At 35.8% G+C, this 27214-nt stretch overlaps 1 protein-coding gene across 1 annotated transcript; it reads right to left on the bottom strand.

Moving 5' to 3' along the window:
- Positions 1-790: 790 nt before the first annotated feature.
- golga7bb (golgin A7 family, member Bb) lies at positions 791-26804 on the bottom strand. The gene is made up of 5 exons (XM_043256128.1): positions 25279-26804; positions 16868-16993; positions 15736-15888; positions 12300-12401; positions 791-9371 (listed from the first exon to the last, which is right to left on the bottom strand). Exons 1-5 carry the CDS (start codon positions 25288-25290, stop codon positions 9288-9290), a joined length of 477 nt encoding a protein of 158 aa, XP_043112063.1. The 5' UTR covers positions 25291-26804; the 3' UTR covers positions 791-9287.
- Positions 26805-27214: the final 410 nt, after the last annotated feature.

Below are 27214 nucleotides of genomic sequence, written 5' to 3'. Positions count from 1 at the left end.
ACATATTTCAGATTTAAGCCTCCAAGTTAGCCCGAGAGACAAACAGATAAAGAAGAGAATGAAAGGGGAAGAAATGGAGCAAGATCGAATCTGCGAGAGGAAAGCAAACAGTTGGTTGAGATTTGAGATCGCTGTGTGTTTGTTGTGTTTGAATGCTACATTACAACCCAAAGGCTGGGTCTGGGTTTAAAAGGGTGAAGTGTATGGCGGGCAGCACTGGGCCATGGGTCTCACGGTTCAGTACTAGCAGAACTCATACCACTGACGTACCTGTTTACCCAGGTGCTCTCCTCTGGCCATTACTGGGCAACCGGCCAGCAAGGTAGACGAGAGAGACGTGGTACCAGACGCTACACTGAAAGACGACTCACTCAGGTCAGCTTCTCATCACGATTTTTATGTGTTTTCCATTTAACATGGTTTCTTGAGAAGTGAGAATGACCTAATGTTACAGAGAGAGATGAATATATCTCTCTGTGCTTTTTTTTTTGTCTCCATGGTTCTGTGACTCTTGTAAAAGTGAGTTTTGACCTGTATTTGACATTATTGCAAAATTATATTGCGTTGCTTTTCACACATTTCACAGCACTTTCAAACACCAATGTCTAGCGAGAGGTGCTAAAAGCACTTATAGTGGTTTTTTTTTAAAGAAACAGATGGTGGTGAATGCGACAACATTTAATTACATCGGTTGTTGTACATATATTGGCAGGTGATTAGTTCTAAAAGGTTAATGATCTACTGCGTCCACGATATAAGGATGATAGAATTAAGAAATTGCACACACGAATTGAGATTTAATATTTTATTAGCTAACCAAATGCAAAGCTGCCACCAAAAAATGTTTCCTAGGAAGCATATCGAACCGACTTTAGTTACCAGGATGAGTCTGGATTATTCGCTTTTACCAGTTGTTATCACATATGTACTTGGGAATGTCACGACAGACCAATCAGAATCAGGCATTTCACAGAGGTTAAATACAGATTTAAAATCATAACAAAAAATAGTTCAATAGCTATGATACAGGTTTTGAAATCAAATATTTGCATAGTTACCCTGACATCTAGCAATACCATGGAAAAAACAATAAATCTTTGAAATTAAAGCATATGCCTTAAAATTGGAAATAAAAGAGTTATCAAATGAGCATGTGTCCAAAACTCCAGAAACACTGGTGTCTTTTGTATGCGTTTTCAAAAGTAACACATTTTTTAAAAGTGTTTTATAGTCATAACATCTTTATTTATTGATAATCTGCCCTCTGTAGTCATATTTTGTGTCAAAGGTTGTAAAACAAATCTGTAGCTATGTTTTAGTAGTTTTGCAAAACTCTTGGTGCAGTAGCTGTCTTTTAACCAAGCCTATTTTGCAGAAAAGCATAAAATACACCACAGTGTTACAAGAAGACCATCTTCAAAAATGAATAGGAATAACGCTTCAGATGAACACTGGAAACGAGTTGTCTTATATTAATAATCATGTTATGGTTTAATGTTTAAAAGCACATACGGGTGTGCTCTTTGGGTGTCCACATACATTTGGCCACATACTGTATTTGCTGAAGGCAAGAATAGATTCATAGTCAAATGAAAATCTATTATTCATCTCCTGGCCAGTTCTTCGGTTCTCTCTCGCTGTTCTCTCCAGCTTCATTCCTGCGCTGATAAAGTATTGATGGCGTTGAAAAAGAGTGAGCACTTAGATGTTGAAGAGAATGGGAATAAAATTGGTACTGATAGCTTGTATTCTAGATGGAGGAATACAGTAACTCGGTTTGGGAGGTCCGACCATCAGTGACTGCCATTGTTTGCTGCCATTGGCCTTCCTCGCATTGTAAACGGGCCAAACCAAAATGGCTCCTTCTCTTAAATGAAGCACTTGAGGACACTTGGCTATGATGGATTAAAGAATTAAATCTTCTAGACTTTTCCTTCTGATCTCTGTTGATTTGTTTGGGCATTTATGAAACACGTTGGACTGATTAAAATAATTCAGGAATAGTTTTGGTCAGTTTTCATGTAATTCTCGGCGCTTGATGTTTTTGGATATTGTTCATTCGTTCTTTTTTGACCAATACTCACATTATTATCCCATTTGACGCTGGTTAACATGAACATTGTGAATTATAGGAGGGGTTAGGAATGCTTTAAGCAGTTTGTGCAATGTTTTTCAGTCTTGGTGTGTGGCCGAAAGATTGTTTTTGAATGGAAGTCAAAGGCATTGAACAGGTCAGCGTCTTCCTCCAGAAACAAACAACATGTTGTAGTCTTGAATTAGACCCTCCCTTTCATAACATTTATTGCTTATTGCAAAAACGCATGTTTAGATTCAGTGTACACTAGATGTTGCATCCTACGACAGACACAACACATTCTGCGCTACGGTCTTTGAAGTCGAACACCGTTAGCCAAAGCCAACATGGACGGCTTTCGAAAGGACTGATCCAAATTCAGCCAAACCATAATATTTGCAGACACTAAATCCAGCCAGAAATGAAAGAAACGTCATGGAGACTGTATTGTGTTCGTCCTGTCTTATGAAAGCTCTGCAGACTGAGTGTTTAAATAATAAATGAAATGTGCCATGAAGATTGAAAGGATCATGTTCACAATTAAACTGCCATGTAACAATCAGAAGCATGAAGAATTGGAGTTTTCCCTCTGTTAAGATCTCATTCACACTCCGTACTGAATGTTCTGCACATGTTAATGTGATCAGATCGAAATCAGCCGCAATAAAGGAGCTAAAGGAGACGTATTGTGCTAGATCACTGGATTTGAAGATGGGGTAAATACACACATTGAACAGCAAATAATGATGAAAATATTTTTGTTAAATGCAAATAAAAAAGTATAATAAATATGTACAATTATTTCTAAAAATATTGAAATATAAATATGTATAATATTTTCTATAAATAATATTTTATTGTTAATTCTAAAACATGTTATATGGTTTTGATATTTAAAGAGCCCAAATTATGCATGACTGACAAGATTTTATCTCGTTTAATAAATAGTTTCAGCAGAATATTGTACGATTTTGTATTTTTGAAGTGACTGATTTCACAGGATTATTTTTGATCTTACTGAATTTAGTCACGGCAGTTTGCATGAAGCATGTACTGAAACCGAAATGAGATAATTCATAATTGATTTAATATTCAAAAAACAACAACAACAACAACCTGCAGCGCACTTCATCGGCTTATCCGTCATTTTAAAGCGACATTTCCCGGAAGTTCCCAAACGATTGTCACTTTACTTAAAGCGAACTTACAAGAATGTACAACAAAATTTGATCTATTTAGCAAATATGATGACGTCTGCTTCTCAGACAACAATGAGTCTTTCATCCTCCGCCTGCCATAGTCCTTCAATTTCATTCCTCTTTGTTTTTAAAAGTCCAGAACGCCGAGCTGGCCTGCGTTCTAACGCTGGATTGATTTTAATTTTCCCCTCGGTTGACAAAGAGAATGACGTTTGCTTTTTTAAATGGGAAATCAACGGCATTTCAATAACTCTCTGATCTGCTGACCCTGACCTGCGTGTTTACCGCAGTGGGGAATATAAGTAAATAGACTCATGGAAAAACTCTTGCTCACGTTGCACTAAGGCCTTGAATTCATTATAGCCTCGATTTGTCCCAAACAATATGACTCCAGGGGTTTAACTTTTTTTTTTTGCAGCCACTTTGATGGACATTTATGAACTTAAAGGTGTTTAATTGCTGCAAGTGTCGCTAGTGTCATCAAATAAAAAAATGGTAACGCTTTATTTTTAGTTTTTCAGGAGGCTTGGCAGGTTTCTTAAAGCATCTTGGAGACTTTGCCGCAGTTCCTAAATCCAGAAACAAAGCATTCACTGAGCTATTTCATTTGTAGCATTTTTCCAAACAATCCTCATGGAGCAAATCCTTTTTTATTCATTGTTGCCATTTGAAAATCACAAAGCTTGGTTTATCAGCAGGTGAATCTGTTCCTCCGCACTAATATCCTGGAGGAAGAACAGACCCAATGCAAATGCCCCATAAAACTGCAGAACCAAACGCAGCCTGGGGTTGCCAAAGTCATAACTCTAATCCCCCGTCTCTGGCGCAGAATACTCGTCTGTCACATCAAGGGCAATACCATTTCCTCTCAAATAAGAATATATGACTTCTTCACTAGCCAGTAATGCTGCTTAATGTCTTATGGGAGAGAATGACTTTTTTGGAGAGCGTGTGAGCTGGACCTTGAATTAGCCTGTTGAGATTGAACAAAATGATGAACCTGCCGTGTTTGCGAACCGAAGCTCACACGTGCCCAGAAATCAGTCTGTTTTCATTTTAGCACTGTCTGTGTATGCGTAGGGGAAAAAAAAAAAAATCAGCTGATCTCCGTTTCCAGAGGAACAACAAAACATTTTATTTCTGTTGGCATTCTGGCTAAAAGCAGAAGACAATAGCTCTTTTCAGAAACCTGCTTCCATCCAGGCATGTTGAGGATAGATATATATGTATATATATTTATATATAAATGGTATAAAACTCTTTCTTTGATACATTATTTGAATGCAACTTAACAGTAATAAACTAACAGCAAACCAAATATTTACTGCTTTTTATATATTCTCCATATGTTAGCGATAATAAATGAAATAATAAAACAGATAATAAAACACATTTGTCTCTGTAGCAACAACGAGACAGAGATTTTATAATATTTCTAACAGATGTAATAAACAGTTAATGAAAAGTTATGATACTACATTAGGAAGACATGAGCATTTAACATTTTAAAAATCATACCCCAGTGTTTATACAATTGGATCAAAACAATATAATCTATAATACAAAACTAGTATTTACATTTTGCCATATCAAAGTACTTTTTAAAACACACATAATGTTTTTCCTATGGGACACGCAGGATTTTCCACCTTACCTATTCAGTCATACACATCCAATATTTGTTGATGTAAATGAAAAGTAAGTATTGTGGAAAACTCATGGAATGACGCTAGACGCTCTCTGCCTGACACTTTATATGAATTATATACGACCTGTTTAAAATAGCAAGCTTGTCCATATAAACAAATGGTAAAATATGTCTTTTTAATATAACTTACATTTTTATGTCATGTTTTACTGATTTGTATGGATCAGCCTGGGGACCTTTCAGACTAAATATTCTAAACTTTGAAGGGCCCCTCATACTCCATCATTAGAGTTGAAATCAGTCAGTCAAACCAAGCCAAGATATACTGCAGATTTGAAGTCCGTTTTGTCAAACCGTGCGAGCTGTGGGGGGAAAGGTTTGGCAGATTTACTTGTAAAATCTTTCCTGAACAACTTGTCGCTTTCCAGCCCAACAAACAATCAACATGAGCTCAGAAAATCAAAATATACTTTCTTAAAACATGTTCCTAATGTTATTGTGTGCTATTTATTGCTGCTTGCAGTCCCAAATAATAATAATAAAATGCTGGACCCCAAACCAACTCTAAACTAGAAAAAAAAAAAAATCCTAATCCATAAAGATAAAATTAGGTGCCACTGTAAATTGTTTTCAAAAATTTGAATGGATATTTTAATGGCTCCAAAAGCGGCACCTAGTGGCAAAGAATGAATTTGCATTTTCATTAAGACCATCTCAAAAAAGACCAACAAGTGGGCATGCAATATGCAAAAAACTAAATTTAAACGACTTGGGATTCGTTTTAAAAACGACTCGTTTCAACGATTCCGAGACATTAACTTTATACACAGTGTACTTTCAGCTTTAAAACTTTGGAGGGTGTTTTCATTCACTGCATTGAATATTAAACACTGCGTGAAAGGCCATTTTAAAAATCCATAATAGGGGCGCTTTAAACACACTTCTCAACTTCCGACGGCATCATTGTAATAGGACAACTACACACACTCACTCACTAAAGATTGGAGTCCACACGTAGACAAAAAACCCCAAAACTCTCATGCATTATTAGTGCAAGTCATGTACAATATACAGAAGTCCACAGTCCTGATGGATCAGCGCCAGGGTGGGTATCTCCACAGCAGTGAAACATGAAGGCAGCAGCACAGGAGATCTATGAACGCCACCATAATACAGATCAGATGAGTGGCTTTCAGAAACGAGCTGAGGAGCTCACAGGTGGGTTACAGTAAGTTTGGACAGGTGGGGAACTGTAAATGAAATAGCGGAACGAATGACAATGAATGGAGAGAGTTAAAGGGGATGTATCACGAAGGATCAGATTACCTTAAAAAAGTAGTTTCACTGAAAATGCAGTGGAAAACAGAACATTGCCTGAAAGCCAGAAAGTCGCCTGTCCAGTCACAGTGAGGAATGAAATACTGCAAGAGCTTGTTTATCTTAATGGCAGTTATTCGGCTGGTTTTTAACAAGGTCCCTAATAATTTCAGTCCAGTTTTGCTCTGATTGTTTATGTGGTGTATTTTACAAAAAGGCTGAAGGATAGGGCAGTTAAAAACTGCAGTATGTTAGACAGCAAATCCACAAGCTTGCAGCAAATAGGTCATTTTGCTCGTTTTACATGCAAAAGTGTGTTTGCATGTCTTAAAGGCACAAGCAGCAAAAAACCAAAACGGGCAGTTTAATTTTATAATCAGAAACGGTGAACAATATGGACAGATAAATTATGGAGAGAATGTACTTAAATAATTTAAAATCAAGAGGGCTTGTTTGAATAGAAAACTGAACGTGCAACAGACACTCTCTACTCTGATTATGTTTTTGGCCTCTCATACTGTACAGTTTGGGGACAGTAAGATATTGTTTAGCAATTGATTGAGAAAGAAATGTTTCTCAGCAATTACGTATTAAATTTATCAAAAGTGAGGAGCAGAGTAAGGACTTCAGACGCTTGTGACTTGTGACAAGATATTACTGAAGTAATGGCCACTAAAATTCAGCTTTACCCACAAGGGGTAATAATATAAATTTTAAACTACAGTTGTTTTCAATTGTATAATAAATTAATAAAATTAATCCCAAACTTAAATCCAACTGTCAGGGCATTGAGTTGACAGAAAACATGAAATAGAAAAAAAACAGTTTCAAACAATATTCATGATAAAATTAAAAACGTAATAATGCATTATTAAAACAATGGAAAAGCAAATGTGACCTGCATTTGCAATACAAGCATGCCTGCTTTCCTGTGCATTTTCTCTTTAGTCAGGAGCCATAGTAACAACAGACAATGACTGCTAATCTCAATATTAGAGGGACTTGTCCTCAATCAATATGGTTGATGGTTAAAGTTACCTTTCATCCTATAGTGAATTAAATGTTTCAAGATTACATTTGCGTGTGCAAATTGTGCCACTTGTTTATGTGGTAATTCAGTGCAAAATCCTTCGCTTGACTCTCTAAAAATAATCATTTACATAATTCCATAATTTTACATAATGCATATGTAAATGTGTCTTATACAAGTACTGCCTTATATAGAAGGCTCATCGCTACTTTCCTGGCACAATTAATATTGCGCTATTACTGCCCACGTTTCTACTTAAACGCTATATAAAAAGGGTGGCTATTTCTTAAGAAAACAACGAGTTTGCATTCTTGCATGAATTATGTCTGAGAATCTAGCAAATATGCAACACATGAAACCAGCAAGAGCGCTGAAAAATCTCACAGCTCATTCAGAACAGCTGGTGAGTCAATCTTCTCTGAAACACATCAGTCAAAATAAACCGTCTAAGGTGCATTTACATGTTGGACCCGCTCCTGTCTACACTGGCTCTCTCGACTCCCTGCACAAGTACAAACCAGAGGTAGAGCTTATTGTACGAAATATAATTATGTAATAAATAAATAAATAAATGCACTACAAAAGATGCTGCTCGAAGGGCTGCCGTTTGCGATTATCCTCCACGGACACCGAATCTATGAGGTGCAGGTATGTGGTGGAACTAACAGAGGGAATATGAGCCTAGAGCGCTGCGAAGGGTCAAGTCTGCCAGTGAACTGAGGCACTGCTGAATTTGGCCCCTGAGGTACATCATGGGGATGAATAGAGAGAGCTCAGTCACTGTCCAAACTAAATAAGCACCAAAGCCCTGCTGGAAACTCCAGCTTAAACTGGACGCTGTGTTTTGGAACCATCTTACACCAGCAACCAACCAGCCATTAGCCGGTCATGCAAGTTTAAGGTGTTTTTTGAAACATGGTAGCTGGTCAAATTTTTCAAAATTGACAAATTGAATCATATTGTTATTGAACCGAAACACTGAATTGCCTTAGCTCAATAGTGGCATTACTTAGAGCTGCTTATACAGTAGCTGAACTGAATTTATGGACCTTACATTTATCTAACAGTCAAAGTTATCTTTTTTCCGTTTATTACTATGAAGCTGTTTTGAAATGATCTGTTTCGCATGAAGGGCAACCTGCAAATAAAGCTGTTTATTTGAACAAAAAGTAAATGTTAAGTGAAATGTAATAAAATATTAAAAACTTAGCTAGTTTCCAAGGCAACTATTTCTCTTTGTTTAGTTTAACTTGACGTACTAAATACTTATAACTCAACCTATAATAAAAAAAATATACAGATATATTTAAAAACAACAAATACAAAACACAACTAAATTGTTAAAACTTTAAAATTTAAGAGAGCAGAAAATATAAAAATAAAATATTTAAGGTGCTGTATGCAATTTGTCCTAACGCATAAAAATACCATAATATATTTGCAGATATTTCACATACTTATGTCTCGGAAAAGCAATGATTTATGCAGGGATTGTTGAGAAACTTGTGTTCCCGTGTTGGAAAGTCTGTTTTCGTTTTGCTTTTTGTGATTCCCCCCACTGCCACGTTACCAATAGCATTCTGACACCCGGGTTGCCAGATGATTGAAAACAAAGATTATTGCAAAAGATCTGGGTCATAGATCACATCAACCGTACTCTTCCTAAAAAGCCTCAGAATCCGTCTTCAAAACACTACGACCAGAGGTACATTAATATGAGGACAAATCAACTCATCGACATACATTGTCAGGCTCATCACCTTTCGTTTTCATCTGTCATGTGTCTGTCACTAATGGAAATGCAGAGGACGCTGAATTAAATGAGGTGAAGAAAGGGAGGTGTGTTTGTGAGTTAAAGCTCCTGGCTTTGCGCTTGTTGTTTGGAAGAAGCGAGCGAGCAGTACCTGTACTTCCTCTCTCTCTCTTTCTTTAAAATCTGGTGCTCTCATGTTTCAACATGCGGATTTTGGGGAGCGTACCGGCCCCCCTGTACCCGTACCCCTGGTGCTGCTCCTCCAGTCATTGAGCCGTGCCGCTGGACGGAGAACTTCCAGTGGAGCTAGTGCTGGTGGAGCCACTGTCTTCAAAGATGGAGATTTCAATCTGGACAGCCACAGTCAAGGGTTAAATGCTGTGATGGTGAAATATAACAGTGTGTGAAAAATGATATCATTCCATTGTTTAATAAGTCTTGCGATAAATATAAAGGGTAAATATAAAGGGTTCATCAGTTGTCCACTGGTGTCATATTTATAATTATAAATTTGTAAGATTATTTAATCCGAAGGGAATTTTATTGCATTCAAGCTACACATTTTATTAGTCCATGCAATCGAACCAGTACATTATTATTGCTTGGACCCTACTTTTTACTTTTATTTGTATTTTAATCGTATTAATCAAAATTGTTTAGTATAATTTAGAAACACAATGCTTGTATGCTTTTGTAATTTTAACATTTTATTTAAAAAAAAAAAGATACACCCATGAGTTGAAGATGGACTGTTTTTATCCCAGAAGCTATTGAAAATGTAAAGAGGTTATTAAGATTTTTTAAATACAGAAATACATTTAGCAAGCTTGAAACAAATTTTAAGTAGCAAAAACCTTTTTCAACATTGCTAATAATAATAATAATAGTTTGTTGATCACCAAATGAGCATATTTGTCACAGACTGTTGGTTTTACTTTTTTTCCCCTGTTTTGTTCCTGTCTGCCCTTATTTGGTTCTTCCTGTTATTGTTTAGTTGATTGATTTATTACTCCCCACCTGTTTTCAGTTCTCCCTAATTATGTCCTAATGTTTAAAAGCCTGGTTTGTTCAGCTCTCACGGGCCATCCTTAAACTATCTTTCGTGTTCCCTAAAGTAATGTTATGTAAAGTTGAAGTGTGTACGTTGCTGTTAAACCCCTTTTCCTTTTTTTTATATCCGTATTTACTCTCTTCCTTGCAACATGTCACGTTGCAATATCAGAGTAGCTTAAGGATAATGTGACTCTGAAGACTGAAGTAATGATGCTGAAATTCAGCTTTTCCATCACATTTAAATTAGATTTTAATATATATTCGAATAGAAAACAGTTACAGCTACGATTGTGTTTTTAATCAATAAATGCAGCTTTGGTGAATAGATTTCTTTCGAAGGCATAAAAAAAAAATTCGTATCGCCGCCAAACTTTTTAACGGCGTTGTAATTACAATAAATGTTTGTTTTGTAATGTACACACAACATTTAGATGGCCTTAACGTTCATAGACATGCTCTAAAAGCCACACAAACCAAATTTGGACCCTAAAAAGGTTCTAGATGAGAGTTGGACAGCTGTTAAAGGCATAGCCTCCTAACAAGAAGCTTAGACCTAATCAGATGTTGAGAAAATGCAATATTTTGCAAACGTGGTAGCGTAGCAATAATGGAATTTAACCCATCAACCGACTAATTTAATTTAATTCGAAAATGTCTTTCCTATGAGCTAAACCAAAGCTCTGTGATGAGTTACTGGTGGTCAGTGTGGTAAGAACTGAATGGCAGCTATTGTTTGCCCATTGCTCCTAAGGTGACAGCTGGTTGGATTGCGCAGGACTGTGAGCTGACGACGGGTTGCCAAAGCCAGCCGGGCCTGCAGTCAGCGGGAAGAGGGAGGAACGGGATTGCCAAGCTAGCTTGATGGTTCACTGGATAGATTTCCCAAAAGGAATCACCCGAAATTATGGGATCCAAAGAATAATATGTTCCTGGAGGATTTTTTTGGGGGGAGCGCGTTTCACTGTCATACCTGAAGACTTCGGATATAATAGACTTTGAGAGAAAAGAACACGCGGCAGTTTCTTGAAAGATGCTGAAATTTCATTACGTATGACAATTGAATTTATATTGTGGAAAAAAAAAGGAAAGCAAAATAATAATCAAAAAGGAAACGGGTTGCCAAGGCAACTGGCAGAATATTGGGTTACATGCGGTGCACTGAGCCTGATTTCTGCAAAGTGACAAGCATTCAGCCAGGCATCAAAAGACTTGACGGGAGTAATGCAGCAACATCTCATTAGGTGAGTTGCTTAGAAACAATTAGTCTTGCTCACGCTGACCCAGCAAACGACATTTACAACTTCTACAGATGCCTTTTTCCTTTTATAATGTGAGAAACATAACCAGCATTTTCAAAATGCTTACACACTAACCCAACACTCTGTTGTAATTGATTCTAATTTGGTAGTAGTTTGTTGGAAAACTGTGGAAACTAGTCTCAGCGCTGCATTTATTTGATCAAACATTCGATCATGCAATAATAAAGAGAAATACTATTACTATTTTTGTTTTCTATAATGTAATTGTAAAATTGTTTCAGCAATCATTACTCCAGACTTCAGGCTTTATTTCTGAGACTGTTTCTGAGAAGTTACTTAGAATTTTATTTAATTAGGACTACTTTGATTAATTAAACAATTTGTGCACTGGAAGTTAATGGTGTGCTGCGTTGCGACAAAACTAGATTGTTCCCTTTTAGATATAACATTTTTTCCTTTTCTATATAAAATCCAATTGATGTATGTTCGGTCTGGCTTTGAATATTAATCGCTTCAAACTCCAGCTGTCAAACAGTTCAAGTATCTTTAACTTACAAGTGTCTTTTAATCATCTTGACGAACATTCCTTCTCTGGTTATTCTTTAATCACACAGACAAAGTGTTTCCAGGTCTAGCCTCAGGTGCTTTTTGGTCTCACACGGTTTCCTAGCTACAAACACAGCGCTGGAAAATGGAAAGAAACACCTTTCAGCCTTACAAATAAGGCTGATTTTCCATTCTGCTTTATATCAACATATCAAAGTGTCACCTCGGCTGAACGGCTAAATGTGATATTCTTCGTATAGATTGTGACTGAATAAAAAGTGTTCTCACAGTTCTCTTTTTTTTTTTTCTCAGAATTGCATGATACAAACTCGCAATTCTGACTTTTTTTCAGAATTGTGAGATATAAGCTTTCAATTGCAACTTGTAAAGCCAAGAGTGCTAGCACAGGACAAAGGATACCACTCTCATGCCTCTGTCGATGGGGTCTGTGAGGAGCAAACCTCTGGGTGCATAGATCTTCTCGTTCTGCTCCTGAATATACATGCTGATCTTTTTTAGGATCTGTGGGGGTCACAGAAAAAAAGAAGGAAAGTAAAAGGTTATTATGATTCCTCTAGTGATCCATTAATAACATAAAAACTAAACTAATGCATGAGTGATATGCATAATGTTCTATAAGCTGAGATGAATAATAATAAATAGGTGTCATGACACTAAAATAATGTAATAAATATTAATTTAATGACATAAGATCTAATAAAAAAACAGTATTAGTTTTTAACCATACAGAGTAAAGGAAATTACCACATGATTTTTGCAACCTTTTACTATTAAAATTAGACTAATTATTTTTACTGTGCATAAAAAAAATATAATTAGACTAATTATTTTTACTGTGCATAAAAAAAAAAAAAAAAATATATATATATATATATATATATATATATATATATATATATATATATATATATATATATAATTGTTTATATTGAATTAATATTTTAATCATTATACGAAACAACTACCACACAGCTTATCTAAAAACAACACAATTCTGTAGTATTATAAAGCTAAATAAATGCGCGTAATAGTATATTACATATTGTCAGAACCATATGTGAAAACATCAAAGCTGTATAACAGTAGTTTATTTAGATTGCTCAAGTTTATTTGTTTGACTTGTCAAGTGAGCATTGCAAAGGCAGTGTGTGTTTCTCTACCCCAGTGGGGTGAAACTGTGCATCACTTTGCTTCGCTTTGCTTTCCACTCTACAGAACTGGCCGTGAAAAGGGACGAGATGTTTGTAATAAGGGAAGAAAACGGATCTGTTCTGAGTTCAGTGGCCATGAACAAACTTCAGGATGAGCAATGACTCACAGGAGTAAATCCAACACATGCTGTTAATATGCTACTTGGCGCAACTCAAAATGAAATATATTTTTCCAGAACAAAGTGTACTAGCACACTCTTATCCAAAAACGTACATTCATTTATCATGATAAAAAATTCATGTAAATATGCAGTGAGCTCCAAAAGCCCGAGACCACCAGTGGAAATGCCTTTTCATTACAACTTATATATCAGCATAATATATTGAGTGGAAAGTTGAACTGAAAAATTAACATGAATATCTTAGTGTTTGGTATGTTGACCTTTAGCTTTAATTACTTTAATGCTCTTACATTAACATTGATTCATTTTGCATACTCTTTTATGCAAAGTGACTTTTATTTGCATTTTTAAGGTAAATGCTGTATTAGTTAATGCATTCCATTTTCAGAGCCACGCTGCATATGTATATATTTGAATTTGAGTTTAAAAACTATTATTTTTTGTTTTATTTTATTGTGTAATCTGGTATATTTAATAATTTTTTTTAACTTTAAAAAACAACAATAACTGCAGTTTGACTGAGATTACCTGAATACACAATGAAAAAACATGACTTTTTAAAAATTTCTAATCTATTTTTTCAAATGAACTCTTCATTTATATCTTATATTTTTATGATGAGCTTGCTAAGGCATTCTGGTCCTCACAAAGTTTTATTTTTATTTATATTATTAAATGTCACAGTAGCACTAAAGTAAAGCTGAAAGCAACAGTCAGATTTTCTGCATCTCATTTTCTCCATTAAGAAACTAATTTTTAGTACTATAACTATTCAGAAGGAGATGTACAATGAGATCTAAAGTTGTCAAGCAATGATTTGCACTTTTGGAGAAGCCAAAAGAGCTCAATGGTAGCTGTCTATTCCAATAAAGCATTGCAGATGCATTTCTCTCTTTCATTAGAATTTTTTTCATTGCTCTGGAATTAAAAGAATGTCAAATATATCACTGCAGGCAAGGCAACTTAAAAACTGGCTTGTGATTCCTGTACATGGGACAAATAAATTTAAGCATAAAAATGATAAGTGTAAAATTGCTTTTAATTATTGTTGCCTCTCCATGATTTCTGTTTATTTTAATAGTAATTTTTGTAAAAATAAATCTGATACATTCCCCTGATTTACAGAAGACACCAACTAAAATGTCATTCAGTGTAACAATCTTGTCAAGCATATTTACAATAAAAATATATTTATGACATATTAAAAGACTATGTATCTTTCACTTTCAAATACAAATTATTAAAAAGTTTTTCATATTTTTCACTATTTTATTTTTAGTAATTTAAAACACAATAAAATGTTTATATCCTCCCATATTCATTTATATATTTTATCATGCACAAGTCAGAATAAGCATGTTTTTTTATATTTTTACACAAATATTGTGTTACACTGATTGACAATGTAACTTGACAATTATTCAAACCAAATTTCGTAATTTTATTTTCCAAAAACTTATCTTAAAAGTTTAATGTGCTTTCTATGGACATCCCTTTAGTACATTTATTTTGATGCGTACATCTCGACATCTTTGTTTTAAATATGGCTGCTCACTTTTTAATAATAACATCGATTTATTTAGATTTTGCATTAAAAATATACAATTTCCAACTGGTGTGTCACAGGTTGAGAACTGCTGCAGCTGAACAGAAAGAACGGTAATTTTGTGATTTACAGTCTCAAGCCTTGACGTGTGACACAGTGCAGTACGCTCTAAATCTCTGTCTCCACTGCCGTGACTTGTGTGTGTGTGTGTAATCACTCGTCTTTGATGAGAAAGATGCTTATCGTGCTAGCCCAGGGCACGAGAGAACTCATCCGTGTCCACTCATGTGTGGCCTCCTGTCAGCTGGAGCGGCAAACAAAAGCGCTCATCATGGGTGGGTGCAGTTTATCAGAGTTCGCCATTAAGGTGAGCATTTTAACAGTCTGGAGTTTAGAAATAAAGCTGGAAAAGCCTGATGTGACCTCGGAGTTCAGGCACGAACGACGTCACTTTTCGAACATGTTAAAGCATGAAGATGAATACGGTGTGAGAGAGACTTTCGACTTTACGTCTGCTCTGTCTCAGTGCAGGTGAGGCACACCTGTGGCGGCCTTCGGAAGCGTATTGCGGCACTGAATGCCATGTTATGATTTGGTCAGATATGCCCGCTGATGGACAGGTGCTCACCACAAAGGACTGTTGTCTAAGTAGCGTGTATCTCCCCATATCAAACCTCATCTCGACTTTGTTTGCTTGCTATTCAAAGAAAGTGATTTCCATCTGCCGCCGCGAACGTGTGTGGTCAGATTCAAATGGGCCGGCACATCAAAATGTTCAAACTTTCTAATGTTTTGGTTCTGTGTGAATCCTTGGGTGACCAGGCCTGAATGCTCGTCTTTGATCTTCAAAGGCGTCCATGGGTTGGAGCTGTTCTCAATCTTACATCTCTGAACTGGCCTCTTGATGAATGTTGAGTGCATTGCAAATGAAACAGGAGAAGACTTTATCTTGATACCTTTTCATAGCGTGTCTCCATGCACAGGAAGATGATGTAGGCCGTAGCACAAGCCAGGCAGCCTTCCAGGTAGGACTGACCGCCAATCTTTTCAGCCTCTGCATAATAGCAGTTGAGCGTCTTCACTGTTTCTTCAAACAGGCTCCTCTCGATCTGCGCACAACGGTTAGGTTAAAGTCATTCAGTGAATGGGTGCCATTCAGGGTTCCAAGGTTTTCTCAGCAAAACCCACCCAATTGCTACAAAAAAACTAACCCAAAACTAGCCCAAATAGCATTTCAGGGGCATTCCCAGAAAAAACATAATTAAAACTTAAAATAATTTCTTGGTCCTCTATTCATAATACTGCAGTGACAAGTTGTCTGGTTTGAATCAGGAGAGAAATCTGCACAGAAAGGTCCAAAACTGTTCCAAACAAATATGTCTGGGTGGAATTCTTCATTGGAGAAAGCAATATTATTGATTATGTATTATACCCAAAGTAGAATTGATGTTTTAAAGTCAAAATCCCAATTTTTTTTCAAAAACATATAGTCTTTGAACTGGAGTGATTACTAACTGGATTACTTGTGGATTATTGTGACTTTTTTTATCAGATGTTTGTACTCTATTCACTAGAGAAAATTTCATTGTTAGAAAGTGATGTAATGCTTATAAATGGATAATATTCTGGTTTTGAGAGTCCCAAAAACACTTAAATTTTCTTATAATATGCATTTATTTTTACCTTATTTGTTCAATGACTCCCAAATGATTAATTCAAATATTAATTTTTACAAACCACTGTCGTGGTTGGTTAAAATTCATTTAAAGCAGTGTTTGTGGGATTTTAATGCTCCAAAAGCGGCACCTAGTGGCAAAAAATAAATTTGCATTTTCATTCAGACCAACCATGCAGGCCGGCAATATGCTAATGTTTCATCTCGATGTCAACATAAAACAGCTTTGGACTCCTTAAAATAAACTCTTGCTTGTTTTAGAAGAGACAATCTTTTTACACGATGCACTTAGAACTTTGCAAGATGTTTTCATACACACTGCATAGAAGATCATTTTCAAAAATCCTTAATTGGGGCACTTAAAGAGGAAAAGAATGCATCATGGAAACTGAGACCACATAAACGAAACCCACCCTGCTGTCCAGCTCTGCAGGGAACTTGGTCTGGAATTTGCAGATGGTACCATCACTGTAGTCTCTCTGAATGAAGACCTTGGTGGCCAGAGATGCACTGTGACGCAGCTCCTGAAGGTTGTGAAACTAAAAAGAGGTGCAAAATACATCAGGAATGTCTCAAAGGGGGCGCTCATGAGCACACTTCTGAAACTTAAAATGACAAATGGCACAGTCACCAGGCCAGTGATTTGACTAGCGCTTTGTGTGTAAATCATTTCAAACATTTTGTCATGTAAATCATTACTTGCACAGTTAAATCATTGTACATGTGGATAAGAATTTGTGATTTGACACTTAAAATTGAGAGGGTCCTGACAGTATGACATTATGTCATTTAATTTAATGATTTACGGTTTCTATCTCTTCCAAGACACACAGAAAACCTACAATATAAAATGATAGAGACTGGCCCTACGTCAAGAGTCTATCGAAATGAAAAACGGAGAGGGGCCTCTGAAGCAATAATATTTTAAAATATGAAGGAATATGTATGCATGTTTATAAAATTCGGGCCAGAAAGAAGACAGAGCATCAATCAAAAGGAGGAAAAGAAACACTCAATGAGTTGTTTTAAGACTTTATGTGTAAAAACCATCTTCACCAGCTCTGGAAACATCATGAAATAGATTCAGAGAACCAAGAGAGAGAATGAAACCTGAGAGATTCAAGACACAAATCCAGCTCTAATGACCATTTGTTGTGTCCCATTTCTCCTGATTCTCTAACTGACAATCAGACAGACATATTCCAGCACTCAGTCTGTCTGCAGTGGCTGCCGGCATTTCATTTTCAAATAGTAATAAATGCATAAATTAATAACAGACTGCAGTTTTCTGTCTGAGCATATCACTTAACACACTGTAAGCAATGCATCAGTTTCTTTCTTTCGAGACCTTGTTTCCCCCTTGTAAACAAATCCGTATTTTAACAGATCAAGACGTAAGATGAGGCTAGAAGCTTTATTTTCAGCAAAAATGAATTGGCCTTACAGCTGCGGTCTCATTAGTGTAATTGCTGAAAGCTTTGATGCCAAAAATAAGTCTATTGTTAATTCTCTCTATTGCTAACACAGTTAAGTTACTTTGCAAGGCAAGCGCTGAAACAGAAAAGGTTCTTTAAGGTGTGAAATATGACTTTATGGGTTGTAGATGACAGAAAGAAAAAAAAATAACAAAACTTCAGATTAAAGAGATAGGTAACCTAAAAATGAAACTTCAAATGAAATTTACTCACCCTTAAGCCAGATGTATATAACTTTCTTCTTTTTCTTTTGAACCATTTTATGAACTTCTATACATCTGTAAAGTTTCATGTATCATTTTTTATTTTACATTGAGTAAATTAAGTTAAATTAAACAAATTTAATAAAAACTTGCTCAAGTGTAATAAGTTATAAAAAAGTTATTTTTCATATTTGGTTTAACTGAATGGTTTTAGTTTAACCATAACTATGATATCCCTGGGGCATTGGCATTAAAAAAATATAGAAGCAACGCTTTAGAGAGCTAAACTATATTTTAAACTGTGCCCATATTGCTAAGTCTGCGATCAAAGTCGGGCGCTGTAGTGTTTCAGGAGAAACATCCCTGACAAAAGTCGATAATTAAATGAGGCACTACTAAAAGAGCCACCCCTGAGCAGTATTTCAGGAATATACCAATAAATTGAACTACATGTTGTCATTATGACTATCCAGAACTGGAACGAATACAAAGAAAGTCAGAATTAGCAACCAAAGCTTCATAAGGATAGACGTGAATGATAATTAGTCTTCACTGTTGCCACGACACACAAAGCCTTTTAGTTCACGCCAAATGAGACAAGCCTAATTATCCCTGCACTCCTCCACGGAGGCATCGCTCAGAGAGACTCAGGTTGAGGACGCTCATAATAGCTGTTCTGCTGTCTGAAATCCCACAGCAGCTGTTAGCATAACCACAAGCAAGTGGCTTATCTGGCCACATGACCGTCCACAGTTGGATTTCTCCCAGAAGATATGATTAATTATTCACACTTGGGAGGTCATCTAAACTGTTATCTGCAAGTTATGCATGTTGTTCCAAACCTGAATGATGCGCTTTATTGTGCACAAACAGAAGACGATTTAAAGGGATAGTTGAGAAAGTTTGAAAACTTACTCATCCAAGATATAGCATGGTTTTTAAGGTTGTAGTAAAGATTTTAAGAAATGTAACATTGTATCACCTGCTATCCTATGGATTCTCCGTAGTGAACAGGTGCCAGAGAAGGCAATATTATATATTACGGACTGTCCAGAATTGATAGCTTTAATTAAATTAAAATGTCTTAATGATGGATTTGTTTATTACAAACGCACGGCTTTTCACTTCATTAATTGAAGGACTGGAGTCATGTGGATTACAGTGAAGCTTTTATCAGCTGTTTAAATTACTCCTTTTAAGAACATTGAGGTTCTAGCGACATTACATCCGTAGATTATAGATTTTAGACATCTTTCATCTTCTTCTGTGATCCAAAGAAGAAAGTCATACAGATTTAGAGGATGAGAAAATGCTGGCTATTTTTGCATTGATTGATTGATTGCTGAACTATCCCTTTAAACAGATTTGTATTAGTGCTGTCAAATGATTAATTGTGATGTATTGTATCGTAAATAAAGGTTTTTATTTAAATAACATATCTGTGTGTACTGCATATATATATATATATATATATATATATATATATATATATATATATACAGTATACATTTTACAAATTTTATGTTATATACAATATATAAAAACACATTTTTCCTATGCACAGTGTATATTTATATATGATTAAAAAATACATATACTGTGTTAAACAAAAACTTTTATTTTGTATCCAATTTGACAGCATTATTTTATATATTAGTATATTATTTAAAGAATTAGTTCAAAAATAAAAACAAAACAGTGGAATATACAGTAGCCTATATCAGAAGTGGAATATATTTTGATTGTTGATATCTAGTACATATCAAAGAAAACACTTTGATGAAACTAATTTGTTACTATTTAGTTGCTAATTTATTTATACGTATACTGGCATGCCTCTCAAACATATATCTTTGTGTAAAAATGCTTAATTCAACGTGCATCTTATACCGTTTCTTATGCGTATTTGTAATTAATTATAAAAGTTACTAACAATTCCAGAGTAAAAACTGCAATGCAATTGGAAGCGGCACTTTCCGTGAGCTCTTGCCATTTTTGTGTTCAATTTGCATCAGACGGTCAATAAACGGATTGTAGGTGGTTTGTGGGCTTAAGCTATGACTATAAAAAGAGTAACCATCCGATTTCTCTAAATCCTGAACTGTCAAAGTCAGCATGGCTGTAATTGGGGAATAAGCCTGAAAGGTGAATGAGGAAACATTGACATTCCTGAAGTGAGACCATTAGCATCATTGGCCATCACAACTCTGAGCAGTGAGATGGTCACGGGCCTATTAAAAATCATCAGGTGAGGAAAAGGTTATGAATTTTAATGAAACGGTCTGTCCAACAGGAACATCTGAAGAGTCAGAGGTCGATTCTAGGTGCTGCCAATATTGAGCCGTATTTCAGAGGTAGCTGAGCAGATCTGCAGAAGCATATTAGGAAGAAAGATGTGCACATTCAAAACTTCACAGGCTCTCGGGGCATTTCCTCTTACTTCCCTTGTGAATGGGGAAGATGATTTTAAACAGATGTGACACAGGCAGAACATTTACAGCTCTCGGGTTTCTTCCCGCAGAAAAAGAGAAATGCTGATGTGCTCTCAAACCCTTGAGAGACACTGTAGAGGAAGCAAAAGATAGACTCCCTTCAGTTTAATGGTGGTTTATAGACCTACATGTTATAAGCGAATGAGTCCAATCTAAGGGGGAAAAAAAAACTCTTTTCTGCCCTGGAGGGCTGGGTGTTTAGCAATATTTTGGAGTCATTACACAGAAAATAAGTAAGCCAGCCAGCTTATGAGCTCATTTTTAAGCAGAATATAAAAGAGACTTAAACCATTCAAATGAAATATAATATATATCAATCATATCATGTTAGTGCTCACTTAACTCCTCAGAATCTAGGAACTGGAGCTAATTATTTAGACTCATATACGCCAATAAATGGAAAAAGAAATAAAATAAATAAAAAGAATAAATAAAAATGTGTATATGTTATAAGTGTAGATTTGAGATTATATATATACTGTATATACACACATATATATTTACAAAATATTTACATTTATATACTTATATACTTAAATTCTTATAAATATAATATATAAACAACATTTATCTGAATGTTTACATGAATGTGTTTCTGTTCATAAATATACACAGTAAACATATAAATGATGCAAAAATCTATAAAGGGATTAATTGTGAGTGTTTAAATAATAATAATAATATCCTAAACTTTTTTAAAAGATTAAAAATTAATATTTTCATTAAATTAATACTGTTTAAAATTTATAATGAAAAAAATGAATATATATATATATATATATATATATATATATATATATAATAATAATTTTTTTAATATTTATTTATTTTTTTGTATTTATTTATTTATTTATTTTATTTTTTTTTACTTTAATGCATCTGTTTTGCTCAACTTTTTACTCGAATTACTTATCAGTAAAATAAATAAATTAAAAAAATAAAAAAAAAAAAATATATATATATATATATATATATATATATATATATATATATATATATATATATATATATATATATATTTTTTTTTTTTTGTATTTATTTATTTATTTATTTATTTATTTTTACTCCGATGCATCTGTTTTGCTCAACTTTTTTACTCGAATTGTTTACCGTTTTACTTTGCCCACAAACAGATCAATAAGCATTTGATACCCATCCTGTGCACAGATGCCTTCATAATCTAACACTGCTGATCCTGAGAACATTTTGTTATCCATGTTAATTAAATACCAGGAGATTATAAACTGACTTTTCAGTCCCCCAAGAGACTCATTTGCTTTTAAATAGAATGCGGCTGCCTTTTGAAGCTTGTTTATAAGTGAATGATTGTCATACCAAATAGATTTTTGCAGAAAATCAGCCGAAGTGCAGCCAGTACAGCTCAGGCAAAAATAAACTCGCACAAATTGCTTTGAACTTGTATTTAGCATTAAGCACAGAAAAGTATAGAGTAGAGTGTTTAATCGCATTTAAAAATAGTTCATTCAGTTAGATGGAAAATATTAAATATCAAACCAAGCAGTATACACTTTTAGCACTAATACACTATCATAATAAAAATGTCATCTGCATCAGAAACCATAATCTTGAACAAACTAAATTTATGTCAAGTATTCTCGATTGCACTCCAAGCACCGTTCTGAAAAGCCATAATCGTGCAGGTTACATTCAGATTGTTAACTTGCAACTGACCTCGCATGTGCTGAACATCTGTCACTAGAGACCGAACAGAAGGAGCACTTCAGAACGATTCGGCGGATATGTAAGATTCATTGAGAGTAAACAGTGCATGGATGCTATGGCTTTAGAAAATGAAGTGCTCTTGAAAGGGCAGCGTGTCGCTCTCTAACCGCTAGCAGAGATGCTGAGTGCACATGGCCTCGGGGTCACATGAAACAAATTACAGGTTGCTTTGGCTGTGACACTTTAAGAGGGCTGTTGCACAGTAGAACTGCTTTCTGTCGTGCTAGTTCACTGCCCTCGCTTGTCCACCCTCTCTCGCTCCCCTCTTTCTAGATGCAAAATATCTTTTCATTAAACATTCAGCCTGTCTCATAGTTGTAAATGTGTTTCAGATCAGTTTTCTGGTTAGGTCTGGTTAGTTCAGTTCAGTGCGAGAAGAATGACTGCGTTATTAAAATGTCGCTTCTAATGAAATCAAGATATGCTGGAGATCGAAGTTAAAAAGTAACACAAAAAATCAAACAGTTTATTGTGTTGTATAAAATTAATTAGATTTGGCAGAGGGTGCAAGCATGCAAAAGGAGATAGCTGTGTTCAATATAGAGCTCTGCCTTTGTACTTTTGACTGGATTGCCTAGTTTTAGGATGGCTGTTGTTGTTATTGTTTATTAAATATTATTGTTCAGTAAATAACATTTCATATAAATAATAGTGTTTAATAATAGTGTTCAGTACTAAGAAAAATCAGTCAGCAGTAAAGACTTTTTCAATTAAAAATTAGTAAATTTATAAACTTTTTTTATGTATGTAAACGCTATAAACTGAAGTTATTTTCAGGTTTAATAACAACTTGATGCAGCCAACAAATACAGCAAAGTCATCCTTAACAGACACACACACTAATATTTCTTTGGTTAATCTATATTTGTATATAGCTGGTTTTATATAAGCCTAGAGTGTATGCATAGCAAGTACTTCCTACATTATGGGGACTGAATGTCTCCACAAGGATGGAAATGCCAGTAAATGCTCCTTGGTCCCTATGAGGAAATCAGCATATAAATCATGAGGGGTATATGATTAGGGTATGGAGATAGTAAATACAGTTTGCACACTAAAAACCATAACAGAATGGAGTGTCCCCATAAAACATGATACCCAACACGTGTGTGTGTGTGTGTTTGAATGTAGCTACCAGGCCCTTAAAACTCAACAAATCAATGTTGGAGTTTTTAATAGCCATACTATGTGCCCCTTCACAAGGGTAAAAACACTGTTGACTTTGGACTCTCATCTAGACAGATAAATAGCATGCAAACCTCCAAGGACTGTCTAAAGCATCAGCTCTGCATAAAAACAGAAACACATCACACATCAGCTGTCACAGTAGCCCCAGAACATAAAACAACCTGATTTATTTCCAGCAGTAGTTATTTTAAGGATTAACTGCAGTTAATTTGAGGTGCATGTCATCGAAAAGCTAGAGAGCCATCTAAAGAAGCCTCAGAGTTTATGGCACCAAATGCTAAATTGACCAGTGAAGCGAAGGAAAGACTCTCGGAGCGTTCCTGGAACATTCCCATGACTCATTACAATATTCTTTAATGAAAACTAACCGGATGTAGGACAAAAAGACCACAAGATGCCCAAAGCGAGTGCTTGACAACTCTTCTTGTGACAGCAAAAACGTTTTTTTTTTGCCCAGCGAATGTTGGCTAGGTGAGAGTCAACAATCAGTTTCAATATCCTGGTAAAAGTTAAATCTAGGTTGCCGAGGGATACAATTGTTTCCCTGAATACATTACAAACCATGGAATCTCATTGTGTATTCTCACTGGAGGGATTTGTCTTGCTACCTTTTGAATAAATCTGTAAATAAGATGGCTGAGCAAACAGAAAGTGCATGCAATCTATACAGATGCCTAAATATAAAACATTCATCACGCTGTTTGGATAGGAGTTGACGATGCATTAAGGTTAAAGGCAGCCATATATTCCTAAATACAGAAAATAAATGGTATTTGGAAGCTATGCCTTTAGAGAAAATAGGATGCTTATGCATATTAAATATGCCCCTCCATGCTTGCATTCTCTATTTAATTATGAATAATGATGCATATGATGTCAACAAGGATGAAAAACAAAAAAAAGAAGACCAACACTCAAACTTATCAACTTAGCACATGGTGGCCAGGGCTTTGCCAAATGGTTGCCAGGATTTGTCCGAATCACTCTAACACAAAATATATCAATATAACAAATATCACACCAGATAACGTATGGACCGTGAGTATTAAAAATGCGGAGAAGGAATGACTTTGGTTCTTGTGTTATGCTTTATATGGAAGGCGTATTACACTTAAAAATAAACTGATTAACACATCCAAAGTTTTTTTTACACATCTGAATTGAACGGAAAAAATGCACCTAAAAAAAATAACAATGTAAAAATAATAAGATTACTTGGAAAAACATGGGTTTCCCCAATCAGCTGTTAGTTATACTGTTACCACGATCATTAATCGAAAATATATGAATGGCGCAGCCGACCAATCAGAATCAAGTATTCCAAAGAACCGCGTAATAAATTCTTTTACTTCAGCCTCTGTTGGTTCTTTATTCAGTCTGTGTATTTGTGTCTCTGTCCAGGGTGCTGAATCACACATCAGTCTGTCTCTACCATTCACACTTTCTCCGGTAGATCCTCTTTTCCCGACCACAAAATATCACACGCTTCACTTTCGGCTGGTTTCACCGGAAAACTCCGTGTCGCGTCGACGAAACCAGCCTTTAAAGGAAACCTCGACTTCATTTCTCAACTGCCTTCTTCAAACGGGTCTCGTCCGAAGCGTTTACAGAAACATCGTGATTCAACCCCACAGCAGGTGTCCAAACAACTTCACCCGAACCGCGCGAATGAAACGGACCCGCTCTCGCACGAAGCTCAAAAGAACGCGTTTATAATTCTTACCTCCGTCGCCATGATGCCCGAGACGCCGGTGGATCTGTCCCGGTGCTGAAATCCTCTCCACTCGTGGGACGGGGGACAGGAACGGACGGAGAGATGAACGCGCTGGAGAGGGTGGAGCAGCGTCCTGCTGATGGAGGAGGAGTGACGGGTACAGAAAGTACAGATGTGCTTCACTTCATGTCTGTAGATACACTGGATCTTCGTGGAGACTCTGAGAGAGGGGGAGCAGGACCACCAGAGGAGTAGGCTATCTTACCACATAAATACTGGGGTAAAGAGTAATTCATCAGTAAAGAAAGGCTCTCCATTTTCTCTTTTTCTCTAGAGACGTTTAAAGCGACTACACTAACTGCCAACAATAATAATACAGTATCCAGCTAACAAAAAATATATTACAATAATGTTACGTTAACTAAACCTTATTATGTTTAAAAAAATGACTCGCTTATGCCATTGTCAGAGAAAACATTAAGGGAAAGTTACATTTAGCAATTCTGGAAACATTGTATTTGCGAAACGTATAGGAAAATAAATAAATAAATAAATAAATATTACACAATCTAAGGAAAACGTAAAAGCCGATAACACTGAAGAAAATGTTCATAACCTCCGGAGAATTTTGCCAGAAAATTAGCCAACATTTCCGAAAACACATTTAAAAATGTGCATTGAAACAGTGACATTGCTTGGCGCTCAATATTCAATATTCACGTTTTCCTCGGTGAGTTTCAGCTAATGCCGAAGATTCTGGAAAAAAATTCTAAAGACTAAAAAGGTTCAATCATTCATTCTTGCCATTAATATCTCAAACACTAAAATATATTTGAAATGAGGTTCAAAAAGGTTGTATAGTGTAACGATGAAGGTGACCCGTGAATGTATTAACAGTGTACAGTACATGTGGATGGAGAACTGTATTGAGATGCAGGTGGTGGTGTGCATATTATATAGGATGGACTGGTGTCTGATGTAAATCCTAGTATAAATAATTTTTTTTTTATCTTAGCCTAATAAACGCCTAACATGCCATCTGAAATGAAATGATGACAGGTTGATGTTGCGCTGAGTCTGTTTGTTGCAAAAAATATATTTGTCCTGGCGATCATTGCGGTGAAACGGCCTGACTCACACATGCATGAAACAGACTGCATAATTCACTGGGAAAGGCGAAGACTCTTAAAAATTTATCGATTGCGCCGCTGATGTTTGGATGCTCATGGGCTTCGACCGATACGCGGACCAAAGAGCAGTCATGTTTTAACCACGAGCGGCCCTAATAAAAACAAGCGAGGCGCACTCCGCATACGGGCGTTAGATTTAGCCCTAAATGAACATTTCAAAGCACAAATCTGGCGGAATCCGCCGTGCAAGACTATCGGAAAGCACACCTTAACCAACGGCCTTGACACGCCACGAAAATAAGATATTCTTGAACAAAACACACCCGCTCTCCCGCCAAACAGGAACATTTGTCATTTTCGATAGCTGGAACCCAGATATAGCTAATCTGAATCATGTTGGACGCCGGACGATACCATCTGCTCCCGTCTCTGACAGAAGACTGTAACTGCGTTCTACATAATCGTAGCAAAAGGACTTCGCCTCGCGATCCAAACAGTAAAACAATTTGCATTACAGGCCCACGGGCCGACATAATCAAAAAAGCTTATCGCCCAAGGCATGCAGAGATTCAAAGATGATACATCCCAAAAAAAAAAACAAAAACAAAAAAAAAAACAGAGGAAGTGTATAATCACAGCTTATTTGATTAGACAGCATAACGCCTTTGGGAATGTCAGATAATATAAGGTCAAATTCGCACAAACATGCACAAACGTGAGAAGCAAAGCCGCTTCATTTAGCTTCTGATATCAAAGGAGATTGTAAATGACTCCGGTTTTTCATAACGAGCACTTTTGATTTCGTAAATCTTCAC

The sequence above is a fragment of the Puntigrus tetrazona genome, chromosome 13 (assembly GCF_018831695.1).
Source record: "Puntigrus tetrazona isolate hp1 chromosome 13, ASM1883169v1, whole genome shotgun sequence".
Classification (NCBI taxonomy): domain Eukaryota; kingdom Metazoa; phylum Chordata; class Actinopteri; order Cypriniformes; family Cyprinidae; genus Puntigrus; species Puntigrus tetrazona.
Note: the sequence above shows the minus strand (reverse complement) of the source record. Positions and strands in the feature narration are given on the sequence as shown.